Source organism: Hydractinia symbiolongicarpus, chromosome 11 (assembly GCF_029227915.1).
Source record: "Hydractinia symbiolongicarpus strain clone_291-10 chromosome 11, HSymV2.1, whole genome shotgun sequence".
In the NCBI taxonomy this organism is placed as follows: domain Eukaryota; kingdom Metazoa; phylum Cnidaria; class Hydrozoa; order Anthoathecata; family Hydractiniidae; genus Hydractinia; species Hydractinia symbiolongicarpus.
In genome coordinates this window covers 17,257,877-17,279,464 of record NC_079885.1, presented here as the reverse complement: position 1 = coordinate 17,279,464, position 21,588 = coordinate 17,257,877, and the positions used below count along the sequence as shown (strand labels likewise).

At 36.5% G+C, this 21,588-nt stretch overlaps 4 protein-coding genes across 4 annotated transcripts; 2 read left to right on the top strand and 2 right to left on the bottom strand.

Annotated features, from left to right (window-relative positions):
- Nucleotides 1-2,582: 2,582 nt before the first annotated feature.
- LOC130613475 (uncharacterized) lies at nt 2,583-3,519 on the bottom strand. The gene is made up of 2 exons (XM_057434814.1): nt 3,432-3,519; nt 2,583-3,355 (listed from the first exon to the last, which is right to left on the bottom strand). The coding sequence occupies exons 1-2, from the start codon at nt 3,517-3,519 to the stop codon at nt 2,583-2,585; spliced, it is 861 nt and encodes a 286-aa protein (XP_057290797.1).
- Nucleotides 3,520-6,668: 3,149 nt separating this feature from the next.
- On the bottom strand, nt 6,669-13,300 carry LOC130613883 (uncharacterized). Its single transcript, XM_057435237.1, has 3 exons — nt 11,920-13,300; nt 7,696-7,805; nt 6,669-7,612 (listed from the first exon to the last, which is right to left on the bottom strand). The coding sequence occupies exons 1-3, from the start codon at nt 11,992-11,994 to the stop codon at nt 7,174-7,176; spliced, it is 624 nt and encodes a 207-aa protein (XP_057291220.1). The 5' UTR covers nt 11,995-13,300; the 3' UTR covers nt 6,669-7,173.
- On the top strand, nt 10,585-20,454 carry LOC130613882 (uncharacterized protein K02A2.6-like). The gene is made up of 5 exons (XM_057435236.1): nt 10,585-11,934; nt 12,031-12,107; nt 18,214-18,298; nt 18,417-18,470; nt 19,079-20,454. Exon 1 carries the CDS (start codon nt 10,591-10,593, stop codon nt 11,401-11,403), a length of 813 nt encoding a protein of 270 aa, XP_057291219.1. The 5' UTR covers nt 10,585-10,590; the 3' UTR covers nt 11,404-11,934; nt 12,031-12,107; nt 18,214-18,298; nt 18,417-18,470; nt 19,079-20,454.
- LOC130613474 (transmembrane protein 229B-like) lies at nt 15,963-16,418 on the top strand. The gene has a single exon (XM_057434813.1). The coding sequence runs from the start codon at nt 15,963-15,965 to the stop codon at nt 16,416-16,418; it is 456 nt and encodes a 151-aa protein (XP_057290796.1).
- Nucleotides 20,455-21,588: the final 1,134 nt, after the last annotated feature.

Below are 21,588 nucleotides of genomic sequence, written 5' to 3'. Positions count from 1 at the left end.
ATACGCCATTTTAAACTTCTGTGCAGGATCAGAGATCTGGGTGCAAGCTTCATTTGCTTGCAAAAACATAAAACAATAGGCCATTGTTTGTCACCAGACTTCTTTTTTTCTTATGACTATGGTATTATGTTACTACGCAACAAGCATAAATTATACAAAAATTATTTTAAATATGGTAACTTTTTGCGAATAAATTACTACAATGGCCGCGTTTTATCAGAATAAAATGGCTGAGAGAGATGGATGTGCATATTTTACATGGCTAGCCTCACAAATATCGAGGGATATACCCCTTTCTATTATTTCCAGAAGGGGCCATGGCTTAGATGGAGAGTCCTAACGTATTTAATGCTCATTTTGAGCTACGCAGACCCATTTAGTAGGCCCGCGCTCTAATAGACAACTCCCGGCAACATCCAACGGCCCACACAATGTGCCATCTCCCCAATTTCCCTCACATGTTGGTTAACCCGGGGCTATGGTAACATTCATTCGCCCACGTTGAATCGCCGTCAAGAGGAATCGAACCCCGGTCTCCCGTACACAGTGCGAGAGCTATAACCACTAATCTACGACGCCAAAGTTGGTAGTCGGAGCAAAAAGTTTACACTATGAGTACCACCAGTAGTGGCTGAAGACAAAACAGTAGTAGAAACACAGAGGTAGCCAAAAGCTTTATAACATAAAGGAGTAATCAATTGGAATCGTGGCATTCCAAGTACAATAAAATAAGCAAATTTTCTTGAAACCTTTAAGAAATCTTACAAACAACATCTTCTTACAACGATTTAAAATCAATTAAAGCCTGAAACCAAATATCATTGTAATCACTCATTTTAACTACTCTGTATTCCTAACATTTTTCTACATTCTAAAACACTACTATATATACAGACTTTTACTAGAATCAGTCTTTGACCCGTGTCATCACACAACCGCTTTCGCTGCGCCTTGCATGAAAAAAAAAACAAAAAATTAATTGTCTTGGTTACTCAGTAAAAACACACTTATTAATCGAGAATATTGTATTATGGCACATTTTGGTATACAACATCATACGCATGGAACGCAATTTGTAAATTTGGGGAATGGATCGGGATGCCGGGTAAGAAAATAATTAAGTAAGGCAGGACAGATAACGCATGCTGCTAGTAATCATAACAAGGTAATCACACCAAAATGCTTGCCCAAGGCAAAGAAGGTAATTTCCTAAGAGTATGCACGTTTTGGTTGCCCCTCACAAGTTTATGTCCTCATGGATCATAATATTGTGAACGGTTTCCAAGGCATGACCCAGATCTTTTCATGCATGAATTACATACTCATATCCTCTATTCACGAGGTACATTTCACAACTAATTATACATTTACTTATCACTTGTAATTAATGATTAATTATTTAGTTTATTAATTATATACTTATTTAATAATTTATTCTCATGCATGAAGGATATTGTTTCTCTTCTACTTCAATCATGAAGGTACACTGCACTTCACTATAAACCGATAATCACATATGGTGTCTTCTGCACCCAATAAACATGTGTTATCAATAATCATGAGCTAAAGGTGGAATGCACAAGCTGGTCCAGTATTGGCCCAGCGTGTGTTACCACATAATAATAATATCAGGATTCATAAAAGGGTGTGCCTCACCGTAATGATAATAAGGGATAATAATATCAAGTAATAATAAGATACACAAGCCTCACACACGCATCTGTCCAAATGTTATATGGCTGACGTAGGAAGCCCGACATCCCCAAATTTCCCAAAAATTAGTGTGGGTATTGGAGGAAAAAGTCAGTCATTAAGAGTACCGGCTTATATGCGTCAACAACATACATACATACAAAGGAGCCTAGATACACGTAAAACTGTACAATAGCTAAAAAAAGCCAACAACAGTCTATGGCCAAATAAACACAAAGTCATAATACTTGACATATATAAAATCCACATTACGACACGAATTGTGTATGTAACCACAGGACCTAGTCTAGTAATTATAATACAATAAATAACAAAGATCACTCTGTAAATTTAAATGGATCGAATGTCCCACAACTTAGGCACGTCATTGAGGTTGGCCATTTTAGAACACCACTGTGTTAACACTTTATTGGGAAGATGGATATATCGACGATAACAGTCGCTGGACCACCTGCCTAAGATCTTAATGGCAGAGTCTGGAATACCGCAAGATGCTGCGGTAGAGGCCCCACCAATCCTGAAGCTATGCGTATTGAGATCGGGCATTTTGTGTAGGTGGGAGGGCGTGATTGGCAGTTTCTGGCGGCTTACAACATTCTCAGTTCGCCGAATACCCCTCATTACGTAGTACAATTTTCCCATGTCAGATATCTTTTCGGAAAATCCACAGATTAGACTTTGGTACTGTATCCCACACAAGTACACCTTAATAGTAGCATATTTGACCCGCGTTGACATAAAACTGACATAGAGCTGAAGGTGGGATTCATTGAGCGGAAAGTGGCAAAACATTCTGTAGGATGAGAGTACAGAACGGTAGGTAAGTCTGGTGTTGGGCGATAAAGCAGCATCGAAGAGGTAATTCATTGTCACACTAAGCATTCGGAGATTGACGAGGGGATAGGAGTAGGAAGCTCTTCGGCGTATGGGCACTGCTCTTTGAACTTTGCGACCTGTAAACGCGAAAGTAAATCTGCATAAATATTAGAAGTGCCACAAATGTGGCGCATCAGCAAATTTATGTTGTGATTTGCCGTAAAATAAAACAACAAGCGAACAAGTTTCCTGATGTGCTCACATTTGCACGAACCAGTACTCCATATGCGGACAATGGCCTCGTTGTCTGTAGAAATGATAACCAGGGTATCAGACCACTTCTCACCCCACAAATGTACCGCTATAACAACCGCAAGCAACTCAAGAAAGGTAATGCTGTGATATTTGGTGTTGTAAAAAGGGATGGAAAACCATTTCCCATTGTAAAAATCGCCTAAACCACTCATGGAAGCATCTGTAAACATGTTTAAACTTTCTGATGTGAGGAATGATGTTTGGATGACTGCCATCCCGTTCCAACTGGGTAAAAAATTCAGCCACCACTCAATGTCCTTTCGGGATTCCGATGTAACGGAAATGTGATGGTAAAGGCTACTTACAGTAGTAAAAAGGTCAATTAATTGGCGCAGAAAAATGCGACCACATTTGACAACTTTGCATGCAAAAGACAACAGTCCTATGAGTGATAGTAGCTCCTTTTTTGTGCATTTTTTCTTTCCTTTCCACACTCTTAACAAGGACAAAATAGCATCAAATTTGTCCTGAGGTAAACGTATAACGAATTCAGTGGTATCAATTTCAATGCCTAAATAGGTCAGGACGCGGGATGGACCAACAATTTTTTCCGGGGCTAAAGGAATTCCTAGGCAGTGCGGACCTACTTAGGTACGGCGGGCAGAGAAGGTACAGAACATTGGGCCTGGGGGATGTGAGAAGACAACAAAGGGGCCTCAATGCGCACAGCTTCATCTGTAGGCTGAGGTACCGCAACAGCATCCGCGCCACCTTGATCAAGTATGAGGGGGGATCCTGGTCAAAATTCCGTGCATTCGGTCGTCCGTTTTAGGCATTCGTTTTAGTCTTCTGTTTTAGGCGTCCGTTTTGGCGGTTGGTTTTTCAGGCGTTGCCAATGGAAAAAACTATCGGTTAAAATACAGAACTGGTCTTGAAAATATATATAAAATTTAACTCTGACTATCTAACAGGGTTAAACAACATGGCGGCTGCACTTACTTCGTTGGTATGTTACATTTATTTACTGAGAAGTTGTTTTGAAAAACAATAATGTGAATAATAATTGTAATCTCTATTGTTTCAGCAAAACAAAGAGGGATTGATCCTGATTCTTGATAAATTAAAAAAGACGATCATTAAAATCATTCATGAAACTTCTAATGTTAATTTGTCTGCCAATGACTACGATGCAGTTTCTACTAGATTCGAGAGACTTCACAGACTGGCAATTTACTTAGAAGCAGTATATGGGCGAAAATATGGTATGATAGGTTGATAAATAAACTCGAAGATATTTCTCGGTTGTTTTCGAGCGATGATGATCACAATGCTGAGCGTTGTTTACCTTTTGTAAGTAGAGAACACTGTGGTGGTAGAGGTGCACCAAAGTTCAAAATACCAGAAGACGTATTCGAATATTATTTAAGTCATGGATTCACAAATCCTCAGATAGCCTTAATGTTGAGAATTAGTGAGAGTACTGTCAAAAGACGTTTAAAAGAGTATAATTTGCGAAGAAACAGTCTTTTCTCTAACTTAAATGATGACGAACTCGATTTAAAAATAATCATGATACTGAAAGATTTCCCTAATACAGGATACAAAAGAATGAAGGGTTTTTTGGTGGCTACTGGTGTAAAAGTGCAAGAAGATAGAGTTAGGGAATCAATGAGGCGAGTGGATCCAGAGGGTATTCTTCTGCGAAGTCTTCAATTCAATCCAGTCGCTCGCAGGACATATAAAGTAGCTGGCCCTTGGTCGTTATGGCACATGGATGGAAACCATAAACTAATTGCGTACGTATTTCTTGATCTTGTTTCGTCGTTTTTTGTGCGTCTATTACGTATTCAACTTTTTATATTCACACTTAATAGGTACAAATTAGTCATCCATGGATGTATTGACGGTTATTCGAGAAAGATTATCTACCTGCACTGTGCGGATAATAACAGAGCCAGTACAGTATATCAATTTTTCATCAGTGCTGTTCTTATACACGGCTTACCATCCCGAGTGCGAGGCGACCACGGCGGCGAAAATATCCAAGCTGCTGAATACATGTTGGAAAATAGAGGATTGGAAAGAGGAAGCTTCATAGCATCGAAGAGCGTGCACAATCAAAGAATAGAAAGACTGTGGGTCGATGTTTACTCCGCAGTTACGCAAATTTTTCAAGTAGTTTTTCTCAATCGAACAATCTGGTCACTTGGATATCAATAACCAAATCGTTCTCTTTTGTTTACATTACGTATTTCTCCCTAGAATTAATCAGCATCTTCAAATGTTTATTGATGGGTGGAATAATCATCCTTTAAGCTCGGAGAGAAACATGACCCCCAATCAATTATGGATATTTGGGCTTCATAATATAGCACAGACGGGGGCGGACATAGATCGTGAAATATGGGAGCCAGGCAATGAAAAGGAGGTGCAATTATACGGGATCGACTGGTGTGGTCCGAGCTCACGCGACAACGACGCTGTTACCGTAGAAGTTCCGAAAATTAACAACCCTTTCACGACAGAAGAGTACAGAGTTGTCACAGCATTATTTAACCCAAAAGCACAAAGTGAAAATTTCGGAGCAGATATATACTTGGCTCTCAGGGAACATGCGAAACAAACAATTGTTTAAACCAAGTTATATATTATCTCACGCAGGATTAGCTCATATACTCCATATGTGTCTGTTACATTAGTTAGATAAAAATAAAAATTATCTTACAAAACTTCTCTCTCATTTGTTGAAATATTTTACAATAAAAAATATCAATAAGTTGAAACACTAACTTCTTGCGTAATATAGAATATATCGTCAGCATATGCATATAAAAAACGAACAGAATTTACCGCATTCACGGGCTTTACAAAAAACGACTTTGTAGTGTGACAATCTAAGAAACAGAAGTGAAAAACCTCACTGAAATTCGAATTAATCGCTTTCCGTTGGGTAACAAAAGAAACTTAAAAACAAAACAAGTACATAAGTATGTCACTGTTTAAAACAAAATAGAGCGGACATTATATTGTGTTGAACGCTTTTCCACTTTTCGGAAGGACAGCTTGAAATGTTAAGTTAAAGTCATGATAATCGAAATTTTCGTACTTCAATGGAATTGTAATCGTTTGTTCGCAAGTTGATGCGTAAAATTTCCCTGAAATTTCGTCAAAGTAGATTTTTATTTTCTTTAGTAATGGCGGCGTCTTTGCACCAGTCGCAAACACACACATCGAATCCAATATCTCTGTTGATGCGCCAGATACAAATCGCTTGAAATGTGATATTAATATTTCACTTTGGCTACATATTTCAAAAGACTCCAAGTTCAGAGTATCTTTTTCATTAAAAACAAAAAACTTGGTAAAAACATTTGGATGGTGTTCCACCATCTCTAACAAGCCTAATGTTTTTAACCCTTCTCTCAGTTAATTATATAAAACCAATCGTTTTCCAAATACATCGTCAGTTATTATGTTTTGGATAATACTTTCTTTGTTTCATCCTAAAAAAATGAAAAAATCATTGTTGCAGGAATTCAATTCAGAAATTGGGTATCGATATTTCCGGGAATTTAATTTTGTTCATTTCAAGTTAATGAACTCACTAAGTTTCTTTCCACAGGCATGTTCATCATTACACGAAAAAAAAGAAAATAAAAACAGGAAAAGCTTCTACACAAATAAAACTTAAATTGTACTTACAGTTAATTGTGAAACTTCTCCACAGTCGCATAAAACATTCTGAAATTCCTGATCTTCTGCAAATTTCTTTAAATCTCCACCATAACAGGTCCTTATCTAAGATAAAAACCATGATAGTTCAAGTGAAGTGATTTTCTAGGAGTCTAAAAGGTTTTTTCACAGATACTTCATTGGGAGAAATTTTTGCGATTTCTTGTTTTAGACCTGTACCAATGAGTTAATTCACCACAGAAAAGAATGTCACTGTGTCACTAAACTTGATTTCAAAATAATTTTACATACATTAAATATTTTTCAAAAGTACAGAAGGTAAAGCTATGGTAAGGAAAAGAAGAATGCAATTCCACTCACTTGATTTACATAGTTCCATTTTTGCATATCTCCCATGTCATTCACATCTAAAAATTGTATGGCATCACTGGTGCTACCACTAATAAGATACCTGTACACCGACTTGGGAAATACAGGAAATCCAGGACCACCCTGACAAATGGAATGTGAGATAATTGATCCCAGGATAACAAAAATTTTGGTGACATATATATCCGACCTATATATGGGTATCTTGGTATCAGATATTCCACAAAACCAATTATTCAGGAAAAACTCAAATGCATCAGTATAGCACTGACGCATAACCCCACCTGTGTCTGCCGCAGGTTGGTCTATGTATCTTATTTTTAAACATTACTTTGGATTGAAATTGCTGTCCTTGTAATACGACATGATGTCGTTAAATATTGAATCAGGCTTGACATCGAGGGATTTTGATGTTTCATATAACTGTGAAGATAAAACCTCCAAAGCATCTTTTATGTCAAAAATTTTTGAAACTTCATGTGACCTATTGCATACTTTCGAAACTTCATGTGATGCATTGTTTGAAAAGCATGATTTTATTAATAGCAGCTCATCAATAGTGTCTGTTATATCAAAAGAATTTTCTTCCAGTGTCTTGGACAATGATTCATAATCTTTTTCTGGAAACATCTCGTTAAGTCTTTCCACTGGCTCCTGCTCCAAGAATTTATCAAAATTTATCTTTGATTGTTTCTTTTTCTTTTTCTGCTGTTCCTCATCCTCGTCATCAGAGCAACTCGAAAGTACTTGGCTCACTACAGTAGGACTAAAGAAAAAGATTATTATTATATATATATATATAATTTAATACATATTGAACATTGATAATAATATCGAAAAAATACATACGTGCAAAATGCTTTATGTGCCTCAAGTGATTTTATTGGAAATAGATGGGAGCAACCGGAACATTTTATTTCAGGTCCAGATCTATTCATTATGTTTTCCTGACAAACTACCTGAATTTATGCAAACAAGATATTAGAAACACAAACAATTATCACATAAAAAGTATGTAATTCTGTATATACTGTATATATATATATATATTATTGAAACAATGTTAAATCATTATTATATATACCTTATGTTATATCCCGCAGTGCAGCTGCCATCTTTACTTATTTGTTTTGCTGAGTCAGCGCAAGTCTCCTCTTCCGATTCTAAGATCCAAGATGGCAGCATCCCTTCAATTTGTATTCATTTATGTAACGATTTGATCCATTCATATCTCGACTTTTAATCGACCCTGAAACATAACAAATGGCGACGAGGTAGAGGAATCACTGAATTCACTATATCCAGTTATATTTTATCGACAAAGCCACCGAATCACAGGAAAAATCGAAGACAAAATGGCTCTTCAAATCCCTGCAGTACCGGCTTTCAATCCAAACGGCGATCAAAACACAGTCAGTCAAAGATGGAAAAAATGGAAGAAAGCGTTTGAATACTTCCTTATCGCATCAGGCATCAACAATGACAGCAGAAAAAATGCACTCTTGCTACACCTTGTGGGTCAAGAAACCCAGGACATATACGAAACTCTGGACGTAGAACAAGAAGAAGAAGGTAACTTATACTTAAATTCGATCACTGCAACTCGAAACAGAATCGATAGAACAATACGTCACGCGCCTAAGACAACTGGCAATGTATTGTGAATATGAGCATGAAGTCGACAACAACATCCGTGATCAAGTAATTGCCACATGCCATTCGTCAAAACTACGAAAACGCCTCCTAACAGAACCGAACCTAACCTTAGAGAGACTACAGCAATTATCCAAAGCAATGGAAGATGCCAGTCACTTCAACAAGACCATAGAAGAGAGTAACAACAATGCTTCTGGATCATCTTCCACGGCTGAATCAACAAACAACATCGATCATGGGCGTCAAAACAACAGGAGACATCGTAACAATAACAACAGACAGAATAACAACTATCGCCAAAACAGCAACAACCGCCAAAACAACAATGGGCATAGCAACAACAACAATCGACGAAACAGCAACACCGCATGTACACGATGTGGAGCTAGTGGTCACCGAGCTCAAGAATGCCGCCGCAGCAGAAACGCTACCTGTAATCATCGTGGGAAAATCGGACATTTCGCAACCGTCTGCTTCCAAAAAACCAAAAGTTCGATGAAAAAAGATACCACACACAATCGTCAACATGCCCGTGCCACAGAAATTGACAGCTCAGAAGATGAGGACGATGTTTACTTCTTTCAACTTGGACAAAAATCACCAACATTTCCTGTCACCATCAATGGATGCACCGTCGAAGTCATCATCGACTCAGGTTCCACCATCAACATCCTAGATGAAGCCAGCTTCAACCTCATAACACCGCGACCAGTTGTGCACGAATCCAAAGTTAAAATCTACCCATACAAAGCTGAAAAACCAATCTTCCTGAAAGGAGTTATTACCGCCTCTATTGGTTCAAACAATCAAACCAATATCGCAAAATTTTACATCGTTCCTGGTAACAAGGGTTCCTTGTTAGGTAAAGACACCGCTGAAGCTCTTGACATCCTTCGCGTTGGACCACAACAACAAGTCGCAGCCATGGAGATAAATCCAGACACAACACCTTTATCCACCAAGCAGATCCTACACCACCATCAATCTGTCTTCGAAGGAACCGGTTTACTGAAAGATTTCAAGTTAAAACTACACATCAACCCGGATGTTATACCAGTTCAACAACCGATTCGAAGGGTACCTTTTCCACACGAAAGAAAAGGTAGCTTGTGAAATTGACCGACTCCTAACTGCAGACATCATCGAAAAAGTTGACGGCCCAACCACATGGCTCAATCCAATCGTACATGTGGCCAAACCCTCTGGAAAAATTAGACTTTGTCTGGATATGAGACAGGCAAACAAAGCAATCATACGTGAACGTCATGTAATACCAAAGTTAGAGGACATTTTAACCGAACTCCATGGTGCCATGTACTTCTCAAAGATCGAAGAAAAGCCGTCACATCACCGCCTTTGCGACACATAAAGGCTTACATCAATATAAACGATTGATATATGGAATCAACAGTGCTTTTGAAAGTTTTCAAAAACAAATTGAAGTTGCGATCAGTGGTTGCCCCTGTGCGAAAAACATCAGTGACGACATCTTGATTTGGGGTACCTCCATCGAGAACCACGACAAGAACCTTGAACGTGTGTTCCAGCCACTAGACGAAAATGGCCTCAAAGTCAACCGAAGCAAATGCCGATTCGCTGTTACTACCCTCACATTCAACGGTCATGTCTTGTCAGATAAAGGCATCTCACCTGATCCTGCTAAAATTTCAGCCATCCAGCAGATGAAAACACCGAGCAACGTCACCGAAGTAAAATCGCTTCTTGGAATGGTCAACTTTTGCAACCGCTTCATTCCAAATTACTCATCAATCACGGCTCCAATCAGAGATCTAACAAAGAACGACACACCTTTCGTATGGAGTGATGATCAAGAAAACGCGTACCAACAGCTTCTGCTAGCACTCACAAAAGCACCAACATTAGCATTCTACGACCCAAAAGATACCTAAATCACTACGCAGAAAAGTCCTTGACATTGCGCATTCTCAACATCAAGGCATCGTCAAAACGAAGAGTCTACTACGCGAAAAAGTCTGGTGGCCAACAATCAACAAAGAAATTGAAGACCTCATCAATTCATGCCATGCATGTCAAGTGAACACTCCCAGCAGCAGAAAACATCAGCCTATGGAAATACCATCACCACCAACAAACAACTGGGAACATCTAGCAATTGACCTTAAAGGACCGCTTCCGCCGACGAACAACGAGTCAATCCTTGTCATCATAGACTATAAAACTCGATATCCTGTAGCCATTACCATCCGATCAACGACAACACAACATGTTATCAATTGTCTCGAGAAAACCTTTTCTATGTTTGGATATCCTCGCAAAATTCGCTCCGACAACGGTCCTCAATTTACATCAGCAGAAATCGAGCAATATTTTAAAGAGCGGAACATTCACCATGAACGTTCATCTCCCTATAATCCACAAGGGAACGGTGAAGTAGAGAGATTCAATAGGACGCTAAGTAAAGTCATAAAATGTGCAATCACTGAACAGAAAGACTGGAAGAAAGAACTTGACCACTTTCTTCTCATGTACAGAACCACACCGCACTCTATCACCGGCGTTTCACCAGCTGATATGCTCCTCAAACACAAACCAAACAACGGTATACCATCATTTGAACCAACTTCAGCTATAGAGAACACTTCACAAGAAATGGAAAAGAAAAGAAAAGCCAAGATGTATACCGATGCCGCAAGAAATGCACAACATCGAGACTTCGAAGAAAATGAAATGGTTTTAGTCAAACGCAATAAATTCAAGTCAAAACTGGACAGCTTTTATGAAGAAACACCATACCGTGTCGAGAGAAATCACAGAAACACCGTCACCCTGATCGACCAGAAGAATAGAACGACAATTCGACACAAGAGTCACATCAAGCCGTATCGTTACGACTTCCATTATCTCAATCATCCAATATAGCCGAAGACACCGACACTATAAGCGACAACCAGCCGCAATACTTCACATTACTTGCAGATGAAGAAATCAACTTAGACGAATCTTTTGAAACTATTGCATATCAAGAAGACTCAGATCATGAACATGATCCAGCATATTTTACTAGATCGGGTAGAGCTATTAGACTTCCTGGATACATGAACGACTTCAAAGTTGGAGATTGAAATTTATTTTTATTTTCACGACATATATACACGGTTATATTTACATGGTTATATTTACGATATATTTACATTTGTTTTTCTGCGACAGCCTCTTTGTCTTGCTCTTTGTTTCTGGGCAGAATCCCATTTGGGGAGGGTTGTTGTATCCCGCAGTGCAGCTGCCATCTTTACTTATTTGTTTTGCTGAGTCAGCGCAAGTCTCCTCTTCCGATTCTGAGATCCAAGATGGCAGCATCCCTTCAATTTGTATTCATTTATGTAACGATTTGATCCATTCATATCTCGACTTTTAATCGACCCTGAAACATAACACCTCATTTTCTTTTAAGTGAGTCAGATCTAAATTCTCTTGCAGAGGCTTTATGTATTTCTTTCTTTTTTTTAGCATCTTAACATCGTACCAATCAATATCAATTTTTTTTAGTGGTCTCCTTGAACCACCATCTACAGCTTTATACAAAGTGAACCCACCTACAACTTTCAGCCGAGGATATGCTTCAGGTGTGATGATTATCCTTTTGGTTAAACTTTATCCTTTTCCTCCCTAATCCTAGATAGATAGATGTGCATATTTTACATGGCTAGCCTCACAAATATCGAGGGATATACCCTGTCTATTATTTCCAGGAGGGGCCATGGCTTAGATGGAGAGTCCTAGAGTACTTAATGCTCATTTTGAGCGACGCAGACCCAATTAGGGCCCGCGCTCTACTAGACAACTCCTGGCAACATCCAACAGCACACACAGTGTGCCATCTTCCCAATTTCCCTCACATGGCTTGGGTTAACCCGGGGCTATGGTAACACTCACTCGCCCATGTTGAATCGCCGTCAAGAGGAATCGAACCCCGGTCTCCCGCACAGAGTACGAGAGCTATAACCACTAATCTATGGCTCCTGCCTCGGTTAACAATCCAAGAAGATCAACAGAGGGTGTTTCAGCAGAAAACGTGTATGGAAGACAGCAGAAATCCCGTGTCCAAGTGTCAGTTACAAAAGAATTTTTTCCAGCACAGGCACCACCTTCATTCTTTCTTCTTTTCAACGAATCTGGTATTTTGCTTCTTATTGAGGGAACAAGGTGCTATAATAAAGTAGTGAAAAATACACTCAAAAACGTTGTTTGTTGTATATAATATTGGAAATGAAGATGCATGGACAGAACTATATATAGAAAAAAAATCCAGAAACTTTATGTGGTATTATTGTCTTTCCATCTATGATATTGTTGAATTGACATTTTGTGAACTTCTGTTAGCTAGCTAGCTCAAACTATACCTTAATTCAGATTGAGTCGTTCTGGGCTTTGCTATCTTATCTGATCTTTCCCTATTTCTTTGCTTGTCTTCCTCGTCGTTTGATTCGTTTTTTCTCTGGCTTTTTCTTTTAGCTATATTCTCTAGTGTTTTTACTACATCGCTCAGCATGGACGTGATATCCGCCATTTTTTATGTTTAACTAACATCAACGATGGAGATCAAAATTTAAGTAATAAATCAAGGACTGGTTCTGCAAAATACTTAAAAACTGAGAGCTCAATCTCGCGATCATCAAAACAATCAAACGATTCCACGAACGCCTGAAACCAACGCCTAAAACCAACCGCTAAAACGGACGCCTAAAACGAATGCTTTAAACGGACGACAGTTCACACGAATGCCTAAAACGAACGCCTAAAACGGACGACCGAATGCACGGAATTTTGACCCGGATCCCCCCTCATAATCAAGAATTGGGTCCAAAGAGCCGGCGGGCCGAACACACTAGCGCGAGGAAAACAAAGATGGCGCAGTGTAATGGTGCCCCAAAGACGTGGTTGGTACAGTTAAATTCAAATGATTTAATTGGTTAGCCTCTACTTGGCTACGAATTTCCGTGCGAACAAAATCAAATAGGTCCTTTTTTAAATTGTCAAAAGTTGTATTTTTTCGTTTGAACAGGACTCGTTTATTCGACGCTTTGTGAACTTTAGACGAAGCGGTATGGTTTTGTGCAAAGGAATTTCCTCACCAGAGGCATTGCTGATGTCGGCATCGTCAGAGGATAATCCAGTGACCACGTGTTGCTGGGAAGGTCGCTATCTCCAATACGTGTTGCACTGGTAAAATGAGCCATCAAAAGCTCAACAATATTCAGAAGAGATTTCCCTCTTGTGTGGATGTTCAAGGAGTTGGCCAGTAGAAGGAGCGCTTCCTTGCCCATAGAGGACCACTGTTCAGCTGTGCGTATGTGAGGCTCTGTTTCAAACACAGGAGTGTCAAAAAACTGCTTACCAGACTGGGGTGTGGATGAGCAGCATGGTTGTTCACTGGGTGTGTCGGTTGCTGGTGCTTTAGTGCCTTTTTGAAGAGGTTGTTTATTTTTAGGTGCCATAGTGTTGCTGTCCAGGATATTTGCTGAGCAAGAATTTCAAATCTGAGGAGCTTTAATCTTCAACAACCTCAGTTCTTTATGGCGAAAATTGGACTGACCCATGTGTCATGTATTTATTGACTTGTATTATTAATCGAGGCAAAACAGATGCATGTTGACCTGGGGCAACTGGTTTACTACGCTGCTCTGGGTATACATGTTCATCTAGCTGCTACTTTGACGCGTCCAATGACTTGATGGTCCATGACATTGTGATCTCTTTAGGTCGTACAATTATGACAGACAATTTGCATTTATCAAAGTCAAATCCTTTTTGCACAGGATGTCAGGTTAGGATTGGCGCCACTAACACTTATGCTTGTATGATGCCAGTTATGTTGCATTTCTTAACTGTCCATCCAGGTCCTGGTTTGCCTTTTAACTCGGATGGACATAGTTCAGCTGCTTCAATCTTGCTTACCCAGGTTGCCGAACATTAATACCCACTTGTTTCGTATTGGTGGCACTTCAGTGGCTGCATCAGCTGGTATTTCAGACAGCATTATAAAGATCTTGGGTAGGACAACTGTCATTTGAATAGGACGACTGTCACACAACTCTCACAAGGGCTCTGCATGACTCAGGCTTTTACTCGAGGCAGGGATCAATCCACCTCATCATCATTTCAGGTTTATATAATACACTTTATGCGGTTTTAGGAAATTTGGGGGTGTGCTGCGTGTAGCTACATAAGGTTTATATTTAGTCCTTAGTTTTCCTCATACAATTTTGAAGCTGTCCTTGTTGATAGTTTGTGTTTTTAAGCTGTCCTTGTTGACAGTTTATTTGAGCTATCGTCTAAGCCGACTTTATCTCACCATTTAATACACGCACACATCTGGATCTCCCACTTTCCGCCAAACAATGCTGTTTTACATGTGTTGATACTGGTATTACGCCAGCGATTAACCATTGAGTAAACTTGTACACAGTGGACATACCATTTAAATCTATTGTTTTCTTTGTTATCTGTCAATTAAATCAAATCAAACCTATATTAACATAAAATGTGCTCATCAACAGATTCTCTTTGTTAATTCGCTTCACAAAGTTTTCCCAATGTTGTGTCTACTTTTTAAACAAAAATTATTTTCTGATATTTGATCTAACTAGTCAATAAAATTCCATAATGTTGTGTTTTCTTCGTAAACTAGCCTTAGAATTGCCTTTTTAACAAAACATGATGACACAAGAGAAAGGAAGATGATTGGATGATATTAAAAATGTCCACAAACGCAAAAAACAATATAGAGAGAAAAATGTCTACATACACAACACATGAAAAATCAACTACCTTATTCCAGAAAATTAACAAGGCAAAAAATTAACAATCATAAATGAACATGAAAAAAGTTAATGGGAATACCTATAACAAATTGCAAAAAAGAATTTAATGTGATTTAAGCTCAACTGAGTTACAAAAAACATCAAAGTAACGCGAATCAGAATTATTTTGAAAACAGGTTCATTAACAATCAGTTTCTATTGTTTTTTTCAAAACGTTTACAATATTAGGCCTGTTTTATTCACAATATAGGTGAATGAACGGTATCAGGACGATACTTTCATCATTGAAACAAGGAGAACAAACTATGTGTGTGTGTGTGTTCTAACCCAAAAGATTATTTTTGGGTTAACTTCCCCTTTAACTAATCATTTAAAAGTTGATCTTGTAGACAGGTGATAAAAAATAACTCTAAAAACAGCTTTTTGAGAAAAGGATCATATAAAATGATTGTGTATTTTAACCTGAAATAGGCGAAGCTTATGTATTAGTACGCATACATAATAAGAAAAAAAATGTAAAATTTACTATTTCTAACAGAAAAATATTCATTTTTGAGCAGTATTATTTTTGCAGTTAACATTGATATAGATTTTTCCAGAAGTCAAATAAATAATGTCAAAGTTATTTTATATATTTTTATAGTGATATGAAGAAACATGCAAATACCATGGTATTATCGTTTATATTTTTATGGCATTCATGGTTTTTTTGATGAAGTGGTGTTTACTTGTCTTCACAACATTTATTTTGAAGGATTTGATGCCAAACTGAGGGGTTACTCCTCTATATATGCATTTTTTTTGTATGGCTTGTCAAGTCTTGTTGTTGAATATATATATCTTAATTATTTAAAAGAAAAGCACAATCTTATAGTGCGTGGCTTCTTTTACATTTTATGGGCATTTTATTGGGAGTTTAATGCTGGTTTAATGCTGACATGGTTTTCTGCTTGTCCATGGGATTACTCTCATAAAAGATTTAATGTTTATGGACTAATAACTCTTGACTATGCACCTGTCTGGTGTTTTTGTGGTTTTTTGCAAGAAATTGTGTCAGATTTATTACTATCTTTCAAAATAGAAGCTGTCTCTCCGTCAATAAAAAAATCATAAAAAACTAATTTTTAAGTATATAAACATGTTAATTGTTTATTATGCAAGCAACTAACAGCTGAATAAGATTTTGTTGCGAGTACTTTGATTGGAAACTTCTGGTTATTCATGGTTTCTACTGAACAGTTTAGAGTTAAGGGACACGTTCCCTATAACAAAAATAATTATTTGATCTTGTTTCATTTACTTAAAAGGGTGTGCATTTTTATAATGTTGCTAACAAATTACTTTAAAAAGTTTTTATTTTTTTGTGATTAACATACATTCTTCTTGCAAGCAAGTGGCCATTAACAGTTTTTGCAACGATAAATTGTAAAGGAAATTTATTTGCATTGATAATGTCCTACTTTGCTTTAGTGGGCTTCAAAGAAACTCGCAGACAAGTGGTCACGTTTATGCTCATTTCACATTATTTAATGCTCACTACACATATTTTATGTTCACTACTCATATATTACAAGAAAATTCTCTGGAGGCCTACTCAATTTTTGATTTTTGTCAAAAGGGTTATAGTTGTATTATTTTTTTCAAGCTTGTACTGTAGTCATTATAGGCTCAAAAGTTTTGTAGTTCTTCGTCAAATACTTGTAGTGTTTTGCTTCCTGTTTGAATAATCACTTGAAAATGATGTAATGTCTAGTCTATTAAGATAAAACGAGGTCGATAAGATGCAAGACGTTTTTATTTAAAATAATTTAGGACAACTTACTTTTTCAACTTTATTTTATAATTAATTTGGAATAATATTTGATGTGGTAACTTGTTTCACGATTTTTTTTTACTTTTAAAAACTTTCTGATTTGTTTTTTTTAACTTAAAATTTAGTATTAGTTAATATTTTTATGTGTATCAATTTCCGACTCAATTCTGCTTAAAGAAAGTGCCACTAATTTATTATCATTATTATCCTGGTGAAAGCCTTCTTAATTTGCGACTGGTCCTATAACATCTTATTTTCAAACTGTTGTTTATTTACAGAATAATTCTGAAAATTTCAATCTTTATCAACTATTCTTATCAAACATTTTGAGTACTTCTTCAATATCTGTTTAATTCTAGGAAAAAACCCTACTATGTGAAAAAATTAATTTGGATGTAATAAAGTAATACATAAGAAAAATACAGAAGGTCTTTCGCTATGAAAGCTCATCAGTTGTGATATGTCTCTTATTACAGTTGCTTTAAAAGCGTAACTCCTACGGTAAATATAGCAACATGAAATGTGTACAATAAAAAAGATTTAAAAGATAATTATATTCGTAAATAGAAATTGTCATAATATTTTAAAACTTCGAATTAACAATTATAAAACTTAAGACTCTTTAGATTGATTTGAAATTAATTCATCTAGAGCGTTTCTTTCTTTGATGGTTAGTTTATATTGCATTACAAATGATGCAATATAAATTCACTTAACTTAGAGATTATATGTGTTAAATCTTTATTATTTTTTTGGAGAAAATCTGCTTTTGTTTCTGATCAGACTCTCTTCTTTGTGGTCACATTCGTAAAAGTAGTCTATAAGTTTAAGTTTTCTCGTGAGTTCTTTTGTATTTGTTTTTAAATAGTTTTGTAAATCGATTTGGAACGTCAAACAATCAAGAATAGTTCATTAAAACAAAGTTTTATCTATCAACGTAATTTACTTCCTAAAATCTATAAATACGACCTATATTGGTAAAACAAACAACTTCCGCCTTCGTATGAATAACCACATTTCTAGCTGTAACCATGGTAACTCTACCGATAAGTTGAACAATCACGTATTAATATGCCTAACCTGCATTGTTTTTAGAAAAAAAAGCGATTTATATAACATCGAATTAACACAATACATTGGTAAAATGAGTGGCAATGTCGGAAAGCTAACTTCACTGCTGGTAAGACTCGTAAAAACTTTTGTTATCTTGTTGACCTTGCTGGCAATAATTAACTTGTTGATTTCTAGTTGTTTATTGATTTGTTTGTTTCAGTTCAACCTTTTTCTTTTTTATTTAGAGTGGCTTAACGGCAGGTGGAATATTTGGTGTTTATTTAGCACAGAATTATGTCGTGAGTTTGGCTATATCCTTCATTGCAGAATACCACGTTTTTTTATTATAAGAAACCGTGTACTAGAAACAAGAAACTTTTTTGGGAGATTTTTTACACCTTTTAAAGAAAAAATTAACTTTACTGTACATTGTCTTGTTAGTTAAGCACAATTGTGAACTAACTTCTGAAAATTCAATATTTAATATTTTATGAATTATCCCTTCATTTTTTAGAAACTACATAAAAAAGTTTTGATACTGAAGTTATAAAACTTAAACTACTATCTCTTTGCTTGGTTTCTTTTAAAAATAACACTCTTCTGTGTTTTAACACTTCTCTTCTGCACTTAACACTTCTTTGCATGTGGTCCTAAACTTTCTCTTAACAACTAAATTAAAAAAGCTGGTCTGCAATTTTGTACCCATGGTTTGTATGTTTTTTACTTTTCGCGAAAAGTAAAAAAAAAAATCCAGCTCAATCAAATTTTCTGAACAGAATTTGGTGTGGCAATTTTTTGAGTTTATGAAAGAGAAGTGTTTCGAACGAAAGAAAATATTTCGGAGGAAAGAAGAGAAGTATTTATTAAGAACAGAAAGTATTGTTATTGTTGTTTATTCTTCACACAGGTTCCAGATGTCAGACAATTACTCAGCTTGATCCAGGACAAAGCGGAGCAATATACGAAAGAATCTTGTGAAGAAAACAATCGAGATGAATAGAACGTATTCTGGCGTGTGTACTTTTGCCTTACTTGTCAGAATAAGCGCCGTGACGACTTTCTGAAGAGAACACTGCTTTATGCGACGTCAGGATAATCTCATAGTGTAACAATTTAAAATACGATGATTTGTAAACGCTTTTGATTTAAAACTGTTTTTTAACGTACTTACCTTAAATGGAAAACTTTTGCGAGTCGGAAAAATTACGAAATAAGGGGAAAAACTTTTGTGAATGACCATTTTCTAAATTTTTTCACGGGGAATAACTTTCGCGATTGACGGTGGTGTTGACTACATCTGCTAATATGTATGCTTATAAAAATCATAATATAACAATAACGGTTTACATTTCAGACGCTAGAAGTAAAATGTTGCGTAAAATGTACAGTTATTCATCAATTTCATCATATTTCAAAAGTTCGGCAAAATTAACTTTCGCGAATAGGTTTTGTCAACGTATTTCGCGGGAATAATTTTGTGATAAAGCCCTTTTAAAATTTTTAGCGGGGTCTAACTTTCGCAGCTTGGGTCAAAAGTAGCGAAATCGGAACACGAGAGTTTCTCGCGAAAGGTTCTTGTAGTTCTTGTAGTTGTTTGAGTTGACTATTTTCCATTCACGTATAAACTCTGGTGTAGTACTGAAGGGGCTGTGATTTTTGGTTGTGCAGACATCAGAAGGGAGATTTTGGAAGCGTAACATGCGGTCGTCTGTATTGTCAAGATATTCACAACTTTTTATGTTCGTACATATTTTTATTTTTTATACAGTTATACAAGTTACAAATTAGTGATCGTTCTACTTTATAATTAGATATAATTTCCCGATTAACCAGGATATCTGACGTAGAGGAACTTTTAACATGATAGCAATACAAACAACAGCGTTAATAGATATCTATCTGTGTATGTTTATATACATTTTGTGTGTTCCTGTATTAAAGCGTTGTTTTTGTATGTATTTTATTCTCAGAAAAACAAAACATCTGCACAAAAGTATTTTGATTTCTCATGCTGCTATTCTCACAAGATTCATCGAACAAAAGTAATTTTTTTTGTTCTTATAAATAATGTAAGATGTGAACGGTAATGTAGGAAAATAATAAATAGTGGTTTTGTGTATGATGCTGTGGTTGTTGTTGTTGTTGTTGTTGTTGTTGTGGTTATATAAAGAAGTACTAATGTGATCGCGTCGCTTAAATTTTTGCTGTTATACAACCTTATTTCGCTCTTACCTTAAGAAAATATTTCTGGCTAGGTTTTTCAACCTATTCCAGCGTATAAAATGTAGTGTTTTCAGCCCATTTAGAGCCATGTACGGCCACAAAAAATTACATGCTTTTTTATGAGAATACTAAAATTCTAACCAGGCTGGCCATTATTCTTATTTCTCTGTTGTTCGAAACAATAGGCCTGTTGTTTTTACCTGAAATCCCAACCTGATATTCTTATAAAAAAAAGCTGTGTAAATTATAATGACAAGTCATGTGAAGCGTATAGTGATTTTAACTTCTAAACTTTGGGTTCATCAATTGAATTAAGCCTATTAGAATTTTCTAAATTTTTTAATCCTTTAGTTACACTTCCAATTAACCGATCTCTTCCATGTTTTGTCATTATAATTAACGAGAATAGACAAGGGTGTACTGTAACTAATTGTTAAGTTCGATGTGCGACAAATATAATTAAGGGAGTACAACAAATGCTTAAAACAACTCTGAAACATAATTTTGGATTTAAGTTTTTTCTCTTTTTATTATTACTTAAAGAGAAAGAAGAAATACTAGAAAGTGTAAAAGTTGGAACTATCTCCATGCAGAAACAGTACTTGACGTATGATTATAACAATTTAGTCGTATATAATGTGATTTTTATTTTGACACTGGTTGAACGTGTAATGCAATAATTTCAAAAATTAGTCACAGCTCTATCTTTCTCAATGTCACCACTTTTAGGTGGTACCTGTAAAAAAACTTATTTCCTAATCTGCTTATTTTCAACTTTTTTGGACATACCTGTTAGGTCATAAATTGACCTGTGTCCGTCCGTCCGTTACCAGCTTTTCTCAGAATTGGATTATTAGTTTTTTCTGATTTTTTGCACAAAGACAGAACAATTGACCCTCAAATGTGACGAAGTAAGTTTGTTGAGAATATTTTTTCACGGCCAAACAACGGCAGATTTGTGGGCAAAATGTCGTTTGGGAAGTTGGGGAGATGGCACACTGGCAGAGCGCGGACTATAATTGTGTCTGCATAGCCCAAAATGAGCATTACATACTCTAGGACTTCGCATCTAAGTCCTCTTTGAAATAATAGACAGGGTAAATCCCTCGATGTTTAGAGACTAGCCATGTAATTTGCGTTTGTATGCATGCCAGTAGCTACAGTGCAAGAGCTTCTAACCATAATTTTACTTTC

What these genes read in the sequence shown, in the direction of transcription:
- LOC130613475 (XM_057434814.1), bottom strand. Translation starts at nt 3,519, where the DNA reads ATGAAGCTGTGCGCATTGAGGCCCCTTTGTTGTCTTCTCACATCCCCC. An exon ending in TCTCTGCCCGCCGTACCTAA is followed by an intron (nt 3,356 to 3,431) that starts GTAGGTCCGCAC and finishes TGACCTATTTAG; the next exon opens with GCATTGAAATTGATACCACT.
- LOC130613882 (XM_057435236.1), top strand. Translation starts at nt 10,591, where the DNA reads ATGGAAATACCATCACCACCAACAAACAACTGGGAACATCTAGCAATT.
- LOC130613883 (XM_057435237.1), bottom strand. Translation starts at nt 11,994, where the DNA reads ATGCTAAAAAAAAGAAAGAAATACATAAAGCCTCTGCAAGAGAATTTA. An exon ending in CTCACTTAAAAGAAAATGAG is followed by an intron (nt 7,806 to 11,919) that starts GTGTTATGTTTC and finishes GCATAAATTCAG; the next exon opens with GTAGTTTGTCAGGAAAACAT. An exon ending in GCACATAAAGCATTTTGCAC is followed by an intron (nt 7,613 to 7,695) that starts GTATGTATTTTT and finishes CTTTTTCTTTAG; the next exon opens with TCCTACTGTAGTGAGCCAAG.
- LOC130613474 (XM_057434813.1), top strand. Translation starts at nt 15,963, where the DNA reads ATGCAAATACCATGGTATTATCGTTTATATTTTTATGGCATTCATGGT.